A 14159-nucleotide genomic window follows, 5' to 3' on the forward strand; every position below is an offset into this window, starting at 1 on the left:
TTTGACTGTATAGCTGCTTATAATGGGGGGAAAAAAATACTCATAGCAATAACCAATTCAAAGCTTCTGCAGGGATCTAAATATTTAGTCCTTTAGGCTCGGTTCACACTAGGACGACTTGTCAGGCGACCTAGGTCGCCTGACAAATAGCGTCCCGTTCAGTACAATGGAACCGTTCTAAGGGGAGCTACGCAAATCGCTCCGACTTAGAAAAAGGTTCCTGTACGACTTTGGGGGCGACTTGCATAGACTTCTATACAGAAGTCGTTTTGCAAGTCGCCCGGGCAGTCGTGTGCAGGTCTCCTCGGTGAGGCGACCTGCAAGTCGTGCCGCCTCTGGTGTGAACCGAGGCTTATTGTATGTGTGTAAGCTTACATAGGAGAAAGTTAGAACTCCATAGTAGTTAGTCTTACTGTCCCTTTATGAAAGTAAGGGCACGTTTAGAAGGGATGGCAAGGGGGTGGTAAAAACAGGCACTCAACTGCGAGCCAAGTATGTAAATCTCATTGAAAATCACAGGTCGACAAAAAATTTGCCAGAAAAAAAATAGTAATTCGGGAAGTGGCAGGATCGCCTCCTGAACGCCTGCAAGTGACTCCTCTACTGCCCTCTAAAAAAAACTACCCAATCCCAAATGCTTTGCAAAGGCCAATAGAAACTGCCGCATGTCTAAACTAAGCCTAATAGGGCGTACACACGGTCGGACTTTGTTCGGACATTCTGACAACAAAATCCTAGGATTTTTTCCGACGGATGTTGGCTCAAACTTGTCTTGCATACACACGGTCACACAAAGTTGTCGGAAAATCTGATCGTTCTAAACGCAGTGACGTAAAACACGTATGTCGGGACTATAAACGGGGCAGTGGCCAATAGCTTTCATCTCTGTATTTATTCTGAGCATGCGTGGCACTTTGTCCGTCGGATTTGTGTACACACGATCGGAATTTCCGACAACGGATTTTGTTGTCGGAAGATTTTATATCCTGCTCTCAAACTTTGTGTGTCGGAAAGTCCGATGGAAAATGTGTGATGGAGCCTACACATGGTCGGAATTTCCGACAACAAGGTCCTATCACACATTTTCCGTCGGAAAATCCGACCGTGTGTACGGGGCATTAGAGTGGCAGAAAGTCCGAGATCACGTGAACTCTGAGGGTTGTTGCCTGTCAAATGCCTGTCCTCACAAACCACACACTCAGAACATGGACATGTATGAGGGAGGTCAGGCATATAACTGCTATGTGACCTCTGGATTTCTGATTGCCTCAATAATTGCAGCCCCCGTGTTTCCACTCAGGACAGACTCCCTTTTGAGAAAAAGAATAGACCCAGCAAGCCAGTCATGTTTCAGATTACTCAAGTCACTCTATTTCAGATTATGGAAGTTCAAAAATGACCTCAATTTTAACATGAAGCTGTAAGAAGATTCTTTTATATTTTTTTTACCTAGGTCTTATTTGTGTTGCTGTTAGTTGCCTTTTAACCACACTTCAGACACTTGGAATGAGCCTGTTATAGAAGTTGCTCGTGAGACTCTGCAATGCTAAAATATTGTTTGTGTGTGAGAGAACTGTTCTGTTTGAGCTGCCCACATTCTAGTGTGTTAGTGAATGGGAGATGGATGGATCTTTTTTTATTTAATGGGAAGTTCATTAGGAAATTGTATGACTGTGGACACATGCAACCAATTTAAAGTATTTTCTGGGAAAAAAGAAATGTTTAGTGCATCTCTGCAATACAGGCAAATTTTCTCATGTTTTATCCCTTGAAAATGCTTCAAATATAGCAATCCAGATCCTCCCCAAGCTCCTGTTAGTTGACAGCACATTGCCACTGCTGTATTGGAATCCCAAGTCTTGTCAGCACTTCTCAGTTCTCTCTGTTCCAGACTTCAGAAATCAGGCAGGCCTGACAACACAGTTTGGGAGTTCAGTGCAGCAGTGGTATAGTTGGGAGCTCACTGGGTTTCTGGCAGGGTGAGTTATTTTTCTGTAATTGCAGTCCTTTTTTTTTTTTTTTTTTTTTAAGAGACAAAACATAAGGAAATGTGCATGTATTGCAAATATATTGTATCTGTTTACACAAATTGGGTATGAGCTGTTAAGATTCATTAGCTTATTCAGTACTTGTAATGTGAACTTTTTCTTTCTCTCTGTAGGTGGATGAGAGTCAAACCGGGGAGCCTGGGTGGCTAGGAGGAGAGCTAAAAGGGAAAACTGGTTGGTTCCCTGCCAATTATGCTGAACGAATGCCTGAGAGTGAGTTTCCAAGCACAGCCAAGCAAGTAGCAGACACTACAGCCAAAACCACTGTCCACTTGAAACCGTCCACAGCCTCACCATCAGCTTTTACTGATACATCTACAAATGCCAACAACTGGGCTGACTTTAGCTCAACGTAAGTACCCAGGACGTGTGTTTTTCCCATCTGCCACATTCCCATAAGATTTCCTACTATTCACCATTTGAATTCATGTATTGCCAGCTGCCATGTTACTTTTGGTTTGATATCCTTGTATGTCCGTCAGTTTGTGAGCTGTACACACATTTATGTGACATATGGAAACCTTGATGTATGACTGCCTCCACTGTGTGAAAGCCACAAATCCAGTACTTATTGACTTTGTAATAACGAGAAAAAGTTTCTATTTTTTTTTGCTTTTATTTTTTCTTGAGTTTTTCTTTTATGTTTCCTTCAGGTGGCCAACTAATAATGAGAAAGCAGAGACTGATAACTGGGATACATGGGCAACTCAACCTTCACTGACTGTACCCAGTGCTGGTCAAATCAGACAGCGTTCTGCTTTTACCCCTGCCACCGTAACAGGTTCTTCTCCTTCCCCTGTATTAGGACAGGTAAGATTATAGTACAAGATTAATTCTAACCCTTGTGCTAAGTCTGCCTTGAACATAAAATTATCAGATGCAAGGGCTTTTCTTTTTTTAACTAAATGTGCTTAAGTGTTTTAATACATTTGCATTTTAACCTATTGGCGCCGGCACCTCCTGGCCCTTTTAAGGGTTTTAGGATGCCGGGACACAGAGCGGGGTTTATGATCATGTGACCCCTGTGATTGGCTGTCATGGTAGTCACATGATCGGAAGCCGCCAGTAACTGTGCCGGGAGTGCGCTATCGGCACAGCTGTATTTACACTAATTCACTCAAATATGCGGCCGCTTGGTGCCAAGGTACACCCGCTGAGAGGCTTCATATTTGCGTGTGACCGATGCCAAGGAGTTAAAGCTAAACTGCGGGGAATAAAGCACTTTACCCTTCCCCTCCACACTACAAGGGTCAACTGCTTGTTTTGCCTAATGTACAAACAAAACAGCAACTGCCCCACCTATAACTGGCCTTAACAGCAAGGAACACATGCAAGGGCAATGTACATCAAACAAAAACAAAGAAAAATTCCCAGTTCACTTACCAGCCAGCCTGCAACAAATCAAATTGTCCTGTCTAACAGGTCACGTTAAAAACAGAGTGTTTAGTTTGCACACATTTGCAAATACATGCGTAAGCTGCAGAGGCCATGACAAAGCACCCCAGTATTATCTGCAGTCCTAACTCTATACATTTTGAGAGCCTCCATAGTAAGGAGCACCTATATAATGGATAGGTTATGCCTGGAGAGAGCCCACTCCTCCTTTGACTGTTACCGGGGTGCTAAACCTGTGGCCCTACAGCTGTCGCAGAACTTTAAGTCCCATGAGGCATTGCAAGTCTGACAGTTACAGGCATGACTCCGACAGGCAGAGACATGCTGGGACTTGTAGTTCTGCAACAGCTGGAGGGCCACAGGTTGAGCACCCAAGTTAGTATACCTCCATTATCCCTCACTGCCCTGGCAGTTGACACTTTCCTTTGTTGCCCAACATTCTAGGTTGTGGCTTTTTGCCTGATCAGTGACGTCCCAGAGATTTGCTGCTGACTGTACTAGTATGTCTGCCTAACCCCAAAATCGCTGCTTAAAGCAGTGTATTGTACAGCAAAGCTGCATATGTTGTCAGATATGTTTCTATGTTCCATTAATCGTAGTAATACACACAGAATGTTAAATATGTTTATATTAAAGTAGTATTAAACCCCCCAGCAGTTTTCAGCTTAACACATTTAGCACAATGAAATGAACATTCCCCAGTTAACTATTTGTTAAAATTCTTACCCCAGCATTTGAGTTTACAACTTTCAATGCAGTTGACTCCTGTTCTCTGTGCTGCTTCCCTGAACCTCCAGTATTCCCAGGAAACAGTTTTTAAAGTGGGCAGTGCAGTCTGTAGTCAATATGTTGGCTTGAAGAGGAGGGATAAGCAGAGGCGTACCTTGCCATCCTAGGCTATGGGGCATTGTGTTTCTATTGATGCACACAATTCAGGGAGACACTGTATGCAAGTGTTGGCTGTAAGAGAGACACCCTGAAACAGGAAACCTGGGCAGTGGTGGCACTTTCTTAAACTGGAAGATGAACAAGGATTAAAAATTTAAAAATGCGTATCACTTTAGCATGTAATTGAACAAAAGAACAAAATTTTATCTTTTTCAGAAATTCAGGGTCAGGTTTTTTACTTTATTTTCAACCCGGTGATCCTGCCAGTAACACACTTCTGTCCTAAGGTGACAACACTAACTCACCATACTGTATCTATAGAGGACCAGTGCTTTCACCCTATTATGAGCTACATAGGCAAAGAGCATGGAACGTTATCTGCTCACAATTTTTCTGGCAGGATCAACAGTTTTGTTTTTTTTTTATTATTATTTGCACGTATGGAACAGATGTAACAAAATGCTTTTATTGGTATATTTAACAGCTCTAAACTGCAAATAAGAGAAGTTCATTGCTAGGGTTTACATACACTTAAGTAATGTTGTATCTGTATTTTATAAAATGTCAGACTTTATGCTTTACTCTTTTAAGGGTGAAAAGGTGGAAGGACTTCAAGCACAGGCCTTATATCCTTGGAGAGCCAAGAAAGACAACCATCTAAACTTCAATAAGAATGACATCATCACTGTTCTGGAGCAGCAGGACATGTGGTGGTTTGGAGAGGTCCAAGGTCACAAGGGCTGGTTTCCCAAATCATATGTGAAGCTTATTTCAGGTCCTCTTAGGAAGTCTACAAGGTATGTCAGCAGCATTACTGGATACATAAGCTGTGTCACATTTCTTTTTCGAAAAATGATAAATCTTTATGCTGTCACTATATTACAAAACATATTAGGCAAATGCAGTTAGTGTCTTTGTCTTGTTAGTAGCATGAACAGCAGAGATAAAATTGATTGGTGGGACTTTGTTTAGTTTTAGCATTGCCAACATCCCCCATGCTTTAACTTCTCTGTATTTTTTTGAGGCATTCCAACATGGCCCCAAAACCATCTTCTGTTTCAATCGGTTTCTGAGGGTGGTATATGGCACAGCCTGCATTTAAAATGATGGATCTCCTGAAGTTGGTCCATTCATATTATGCCAAAGAAAGTGAACTTCTTCTCCAAGCATTGACAAGTTGGAGTGGGGAGAGTCCCATCTTTTAACAGCAGGTCGCCTTGTGTTTGAGTTTTACTCTATGAAAGTGGGCAGAGCTCAAGAATAAAAGTCCATTTAAACCCTCTTAGTTACTGCAATGCAATCAGACTGCATCTACAGTAATAAATATGGCTCTTTTTTTCTTTTTATTCACCCAAATGCTTTTGCAAGGGTTAAAAAACTATGTGCTGCCAGAACATTTGGAATGTGGGAACAAGTTGAGTCTCACACACCAGGCTTCCCTATGGTTGGACCACACCGCTGAGTACTGTTTTATTAAACATCACTCTTGCTCCCTGAGCAACTCTTGATTTGGCAGTGTTTGGTGTGGTGTGAGCTGTTGGATCGTGCTGCTAGTAGGGTGTTTTTTTTTGTTTTTTTTTGTTTTTTTTTTTATATATACCCTTGCTGTAGGTAGGAAAGTGGAAAAAGAGGCTTTTTTTTTTTTTTAAATGGTCTATGCCTTCCTATTTTAATGCGGGCATCAAGGGTACTGGAACAGAGGGAGAATCGCCCCAATGAAGTCAGGCAGGGGTCACAGAAACAAAAACCTCACAAAGTGAAACTCTTCCCCATTCTATCCAAAACAAAAGGTGGTAATGTGGGCCAAATTATGATAACCATTGCCCCTTTACAAAAATACAGCAGGCTTTTGGGCTGGTATAGACAGAACATTGATTTTATCTGTATGCCTCAGAGTTGACCACATGCATTACAAGCTGATTGTACAACATCTGTGCAATCTACTTTACATTTTTACATTTACCAACATCTATTGTGCAAGGACCTAATATTTTCCGGAACACTGGTACTTTTTTCTTTTACTCAAATTTATTGAAACTTTTGCAATAAAAAAAGAGAAATAGAAGCAATACATAATCGGAGTAGAAACCGAAGGTACAGTATCAATACTAATTGTACAGGTATTCTACCCCAAATGTAGAGTAAGGATGGTAATCGCCTTATAGTGTAATATGGTATAGATAAAAACTTACAGAATACCCATTTAAAAGAATGTTAGTAGTCTGTAATCTAAAGACCATACATTCTCAAGAATAGCCGGATAGCCATCATCCGGGCAATCGAGTCCAAACCATGCTTTCCATTCCACTGGTACGTTTTTACTGTTCATGTTTTACTATACAGTTGTCTGCTTAAAGCCCAACTCTAGTGTTCTCACTTCATGCCGTGGTGGCACTTTTTGCAGCATTGCCCTGTCCATACCCTCAGAAAGCATGTCCTTGACACCCTATTCTCACATGAGTGGGATGAATAATGCGTAGATGAAAAGAAGCGCCATCTAGGGGTTGAGGGGCTTTCTGCAGGGGACCACTTTGAAGATTGGGTGTGTATTTCAGCCAAGGCTTTTTTTTTTTTTTTTTTTTTACATTAATGGGAATTTTGTTTTTTTTAAACAGTATTGTGACTTAATGGGAAATTCCTTGTTGCATTAAGTTGATAAGTTCTATTAACTTGTTAAGTTAAGGCTAAAAGGCTTGCCTATATGCAGTATCCACCTTTGAAAGTCCATTAAAGTGCTCAAAAGCTCTGATCATAATAGTTTCAAATCTCCCAGGTTTTTCACATGAGGCTTATGATGGCCAAAGACCTAGTGAAATAATGGTAGAGGCGCAGCTCCCAGAAGTCATTTTCAGGGACATGATGGCTAGCTTGGTTAACACACAATAGAAGAATGCAGTTGATCCACAGTGCCATCATCTGTTCTCAATATATTTTTATTTCCCTTAATTCTCAAAGTATTGACTCAACGTCTTCAGAAAGTCCAGCCAGTTTAAAGAGAGTCTCATCACCAGCATTCAAGGCAGCTGTCCAAGGTGAAGGTACGTCTGCAAGTCAGGTGCTGCCAGCCATTCTGTTTGTGGAAGTAAACTGCTGTTGTATGAAAGTGAAATCTAAAAGCATTGTAAATCGGTATACATTAGGGGTGTCCAACCTGCGGCCCATGGGCCAGATGTGGCTATTAATGTGGCCCAACACAAAATTGTAAAGTTTACTTAAAAAAAAATGTTTTTTTGTTTTTTTTATCTTTAATTTGTTTTGTAAAAATGCGTTTACACTTTGCGAACACATGTAGCCGAAGAAAAGGTTGACCATGTCTCTTTACTGAACTTTTTTAAGTTTTATCTTCCCAAAGGAAAAATTTCCAATCTTCACAATCATACCTAATTCATGACATCAGTTTTTGGCAGCACCTATATTTGTGAGCAACTATTTTCAATGAGGAAGAACACGAAGGGCAAAATTAGAACCAAAATATCTGATGAGCACCTTTGAGAATTTATTGAGAATTACTACTATATTCATCCAACCAGATACTGATGCGTTAGTTTATCAAAAACAGTGTCAAACATCACACTTGCTTTACGTTGCCCTCTTTTACTTTTATAATAAACAATATTACAAAAAATTAAGTTTTATTACTTGGATAGGTAGAGGAGTTGGACAAAAATATGGAAACACCAGGTAAAAGAATGAAATCGATACCCAATACGGCGTTGAACCGCCTTTGGCATCCAAGACAGTCTAAATTCTCCTCTGAATTGACAAATATAAGTCTTGGATGGTGGATAATGGAATCTGATACCACTCTTCATGTAAAAATCGTTCCAGTTCTTGCAGAGATGCTGGAGGCAGAAAACGAGTGTGAACCTTGTTCTCCAAAATGTAAAATAGTGGCTATATGTTATTGAGGTCCGGCGATTGCAGCACCCAGGGAAGGTGCGAGACTTTTTGTCTGCATGCTCATCAAACCACGATTTGACAACCCCAGCTGTGCGAATCAAAGCATTATCTGCTTGGTAAATGGCACCGTCTTCGGAAAACAATGTCTGCACCATGGGGTTCACATGGTCGGCCAAAATTTGTGCATTGAATGGCTGTAAGGAAAGGGGGGGCGGGTAGCCTATTTCAAGGTCCCTCTTTCCCTCATGAGATGGTGGTGGTAGGAGTTACAAGCCCCCCATAGATTGATTTCCATGGGGGGTTTTGTGGTAGGTCAGAAAAGGTCGAGTGATTGGGAATGCTCTGGAAGTCCTCTAGGTCATTCAAGTTCACCTGACCCCCACCAGAATATTCCAGAAATTCCCAGGACCCCTATTTAAGCAGGAGGCTGAGGGGGGTCTTTGCCAGTCGCCAGAGGGATATTTGAAGAGCGCCCCGTTGAGATCTCTCTCTCTCTCTCTCTCTCTCTCTCTCTCTCTCTCTCTCTCTCTCTCTCTCTCTCTCTCTCTCTCTCTCTCTCTCTCTCTCTCATTAATAAAGTTTGTTCTGTCTAGTGCTCTTTGTATGTTTGGAGTCAAAGTGTTGCCAGAGTCCTAATTATTATTATTTTTTTTATTAAAATAACAAACATGTTATACTTACCTGCTCTGTGCAGTGGTATTGGCCCCGATCCTCCTCTTCTGGGGTCCCCGGCAGTGATCTTGGCTCCTCCTCTTCTTTTTATGTCCATTATAGCCAGTCGCTTGCTATGGGGGAGAAGATTGGTCTGCGTGCTCCTGACCTGTGTGTCTATGGAGCCGTGCTCCATAGACTTACACAGCGGGACTTAGGCTTGCCACCCCACTTCCTCGTCACTGCATTCGATTGACAGCAGCAAGAGCCAATGGTTCCTGCTTCTTCTTGAATGCTGTGTGAAGAGGAAAAGAGGGGAGAATAAATTCAGCCGTGCACAGCGCTCATCTCCTCTCCCCTTTCTTCACCTTCACACAGGGGAAGGGGGGCACAGGGAAATTGAAAACGTTTTTTTACCTTAATGCAAACAATGCATTAAGGTAAACATTTTTAGGTTTAGTAACACTTTAATGCCGCCTACTGTCCCATGTTACATCACTTCCGCTTTTAACGTGTCGTCATTTTCTCACCTACAAATCATATGGTGTTTACATATTTTTGTCCAACCCCTGTACATTATCTATATCAGTGATCGTTAACTGATCTGCCCGACTTTTTCTGTTTATCGGCTATCCTTATTGTTAGTGTATTTTATGTGTGGTCCAAGACAATTCCTGCTCTTCCAATGTGGCCCAGGAAGGTCAAAAGGTAAGGACACCCCTGGTATACGTGGTGCGTTTTTTTTAAATTTTCGTTCAACCTGTGGGTTGAATGGACAGATGCCCGCATCTGTGTTAATGTGCAGGATGAATAAATTACAATTCTGTGCGGTATTTTATTTTAATGAATTGCTTTTGGGTTTGCCATGCATCCCACCTATTTATTTAAAATTTCAGTATGTCCTGAAAGCATGGCAAACACACAAATCAATGACATTTTATTTTTTTTCCCCTGAAACTCTCTTATGCTTGTATTTGACTTGCTTTTGCCGCTCACATCAATGTTCAGTTGTCCTTATTCTCACCTCTCTCATCACTCTGTTTACTGCCTGAATTTGCCTGGAGTAAGGTGGGGAAGACAGAGCAGGGGGTCATTTGAGTAATTGCACATTCTCGTCCTTCCTTTTCTGAAACTTTTTGATAAGTAAACTTTTTATACTTGTTTACTGTTATTTTCAGAATACATAGCAATGTACACATATGAGAGCAATGAACAAGGAGATCTGACCTTCCAGCAAGGTGATATGATAGTAGTCATTAAGAAAGATGGAGACTGGTGGACGGGAACAGTGGGAGATAAAACCGGTGTCTTTCCTTCCAACTACGTCAGACTAAAAGATTCCGAGGTAAAATTATATGCTTCATAGCAAGTCAAATTTGTGGCTAGACCAGCATGTACTTTTATAGGAAATGGTCATTGGGATCAGTCTGTGTTACACTAATGTGATATAGTCATAAAGCTTTGCACTCCCAGTTGAGGATAGGTGATTTAGTGCATTTCAAAATCTGACAATTTTTTTCAGAATTACTAGATTTTTGTTTTATCCTTTAAAACACTTTTTTAACCATGGTAAACACTGGCACAATTTAAAAACTGGAAGGCTTTGCCCACGCGTCCACATCATTCATTCACAGAGTTCTGTGAATTAAAGTATTTGTTAACCCATTTTTTATAAGTCACTGCCAGCCCCTCTATTAGAGGCTGGCATAGCACACTATGTAAGTTGTTTTTAAAAACGAGGCTTGTAAATACCGATTTTGAGCTGTCTGTGGGCCGGTCACATGACTTGCGTCCGCTTTACAGCTCCGATGGATGGCTTCTGCGGGAGGGGCCATGATCTCCCTCCGATGACAGCCGGGGAGATTGCGTGGCCGCTCATCTCCTCCCCCAGAAGCCCTGTCTCTTAGCTGTAAAGCGGGCGCGAGTCACGTGACTGTCCTGAAGACAGCTCAAAATTGCTATTTACAATGCTTGTTTTTTAAAACTACTTACATAGTGTGCTATGCCAGCCTCTAATAGAGGGACTGGCAGTGACAATTTTACTTTTTTTTTTTTTTTTCAATGGCGGGGGAGCGGGGCAGAGACAGACACAGAGAGGGAGCTGACAGGAGGGAAGGAGGTGATGAGGGGGATAGAGGAGTGCAGAGGGGACAGCACCATATGATGCAGGGCCGCAGTCTGACCACGACCTGATTTTCGTGGTCAGCGCAGAGAGGGGACTGTCCTGTGTAATCTGCTTTAAGGGACCAGGATCTGTATTTTTTTTGGGAGGGGTTAACATACACTTTAATGAACTACAACTACTGTATGCCTTTGCAGCAGATGGCTTGAAGTTCTCAATGATCTGTGAGGGCACTGATGAGCACTCATTGAGTAACTGAGCGGAAGAGCATACATGAGTAGTTCATTGATTCTTCCTGCTCTTCAGTAACGATCCTCTGCAGGACAGTCTGCAGAAGCCTGGCAATGCACCCGTGATCTACTGATTATAGGTGCAATGCTTTCCAGCCTCTTGTGGAGAAAAAAGAATAAATGCACAATTTTTTTTTTTTTTTTTTATGCATAAATATGTGCATTTTATATTTTTTCTCAAAATGTGAAGTTGGCCTTTAACATATCATGGATGTTAACTATTTTGGATGTTATTTTGAGTTCCCTGGTTTTCTTGCTTGAGAGAGTTAAAACACTTTCATGCTACAATCCCCACAATATTTTACTCTTGGTGCTCGGAAGTCCCCCAAGCCGTCCCTGTCTACACTTATCCCACACCTGTGTATCTGTAATCCTAATCACATCACTGACCCCATCCTGTTGCCAAACTGGACATGATTAGAGAACTTGGGTTTCTTTTAGGCATACTCAGCCTAGATTGTGTCATATCATACGTAGCTGTTAGGACGTGGACCACCCTTTTCAGCCCCACATCGAATCATTGTCCAAATCTTGTTGCCTTTTACCTCCATAACCTTTTTAGAATATGCCCCTTCTTAACCAACAACACCACCAAGATATTAGTTCACTCTTGTTATCTCTTGCCTTGACTACTGCATCTCCCCCCACATTTGTCTACCTCTACACCCAACTATTCCACTTCATCTCTTTCCTTCTCCTTCCTTCTTGGCTTACCTCTACATTGTTATTATTATACAGGATTTATATAGCGCCAACAGTTTGCGCAGTGCTTTACAACATGAGGACAGACAGTACACTTAAAATACCCCTTCAGTCTATCATGAATGCTGCAGCCAGACTCATTCACCAACTGCTCAGCAACTGACACTCCTTTCTGTCAATCCCTCCACTGGCTTTCGATCGCCCAGTGAATACAAATAAAAATTCCAACAACTTTAAGCATTTGTTACCACAAAACTTCATATTCATGATATGTGCCTGCTGTACTATGTGCTTGTATGAGAAAGTCTCCTGTTCTGTGTTGCTTCCTTTATGTGAAATCCCAGGTGTTCCTGCCAGTCCCCTTGCTTTCCTATTAAGGCCTCATGCACACTGGACGTTTTTACAGCTGCTGTTTTTGACTTCAGACGTTTTTTGTTTTTGTTTTTTTTTACAGCCAATAAACTCCTCAACATGTTATCCTATGTATCCATGCACACATAGGCTGTTATCAGCAGTTTTTGGCTGGGGCGTTTTCTGGCTGGGAAAACCCCTCCCAGAACTAGTGGGTTTTGAGAGGGGTTTTTCAGTGTAACTCTTAAAAAAGCTGAAAAACGCAGCTATTTGACATTATAAGCGTTTTTGAGCCGTAAACTTTTATGGGAGTTTAGTTTTGCTAAAAAAAAAACTAGTGCAAAAACGCTGAAAAACTCTACAGCTACAGCTTTCTATAGCTAACGTTACTGGCTTTTTATAACGTCCAGTGTGCAGGAGGCCTAAAAACTGACCACACTAAGCAGGAGAGCACATCTTGGTCAGTTCTCTATGCTGGAAACTCAGTGTGGTTTCTTCCAATGATCAGACTTGTCCTGACACGCCCCGCTGCACAGCCATTCACAGGGAAGCTCAGTGTGCTGCCGTTTCTTCCCCCTACCTGTTTTTATTCAGTTGACAACAGAGGGAATGTGATCACTTATTAAAAAAAAAAAAAAAAATTATAAACTCTTTTTTTCCCTTTTTTTATATCTAAACAAACATGTTTTGCCTTCCATTTCTATTTTAAATTGAATAGATTGTTTTACAAGGTGATCATTTACAATCACTTTTAGGCCTCATACACACGGATGTTTTTACAGCAGCTGTTTTTGGCTTCAGACGTTTCTTTCTACAGTCAAACTCTCCAGCATGTTATCCTATGTATCCTTGCACACATAGGCTGTTATCAGCAATTTTTGGCTGGGGCGTTTTTTGGCTTTAAAAAAAAAAAAAAAAAAACAATACTAGTGGGTTCTGAGAGTAGTTTTTCAGCTGTAAAAACGCTCTAACGTCAAACGCTGATAAATGCTCAAATGTGGCTCACCAGCGTTTTTTGACGTTTCTGATCCATGGTAAAAAAAAAAAAAAAAATTGCTAAAGAACGCTTTTGCAAAAACGTTGCAAAACTCACTGCAAAGCTACTGGCATTTTTATAACATTATTTTAACGTCCAATGTGCATGAGGCCTAAGCCATTGCACAAAGCCGGTAAGTATAACCTCTTATTTTAGGGAAAATAAATTGGGTTTGCAACCACTTTCAGTTGTATTTGGTACTGTATGGTCTCCCTTTATTTTGTAGAGTGTTGCACAAACTGTTGGTGCTTTATAAACCCTGTATAATAATAATGACTCTGATGTAAGAGCCCTTGCACACTGGGGCGGGGGTGGCGTCGGCGGTTTAACCGTCAGTATTCGGCCCCCCGCTAGCGGCCGAGAAAGGGTTAAATACCACCGCAAAGCGCCTCTGCAGAGGCGCTTTGCTGGCGGTATAGCCGCGCCGTCCCATTGACTTCAATGGGCAGGAGCGGTAAAGGAGCGGTATACACTCCGCTCCTTCACTGCTCCGAAGATGCTGCTGGCAGGACTTTTTTTACCGTCCTGCCAGCGCACCGCTCCAGTGTGAAAGCCCTCGGGGCTTTCACACTGGATACACAGCAGCGGCACTTTCAGGTCGGTTTGCAGGCGCTATTATTAGCGCAATAGCGCCTGCAAACCGCCCCAGTGTGCCAAGGGCTCTAAAGCAACTCTTCTCAAAATGTATTTCTCCGTTTTGGTTTTACTGGTGCAGGACCTTTTTCTGGTTTTAAGTACCCTATGTTTGCTATTTTAGCTACGTTACTGTGTGTCCA

At 41.8% G+C, this 14159-nt stretch overlaps 1 protein-coding gene across 5 annotated transcripts in view; it reads left to right on the forward strand.

Moving 5' to 3' along the window:
* ITSN1 (intersectin 1) overlaps positions 1–14159 on the forward strand; it is a 260698-nt gene that overhangs the window by 166568 nt on the left and 79971 nt on the right. For all 5 annotated transcript variants that reach the window (XM_073617164.1, XM_073617162.1, XM_073617165.1 and 2 more), the window contains 5 exons: positions 2162–2400; positions 2702–2858; positions 4923–5128; positions 7287–7369; positions 10061–10227. In XM_073617164.1, the coding sequence (XP_073473265.1) occupies positions 2162–2400; positions 2702–2858; positions 4923–5128; positions 7287–7369; positions 10061–10227 (852 nt within the window). The remainder of the gene's footprint in view (positions 1–2161; positions 2401–2701; positions 2859–4922; positions 5129–7286; positions 7370–10060; positions 10228–14159) is intronic.

Source organism: Aquarana catesbeiana, linkage group LG02 (assembly GCF_042186555.1).
Source record: "Aquarana catesbeiana isolate 2022-GZ linkage group LG02, ASM4218655v1, whole genome shotgun sequence".
Lineage (NCBI taxonomy): Eukaryota > Metazoa > Chordata > Amphibia > Anura > Ranidae > Aquarana > Aquarana catesbeiana.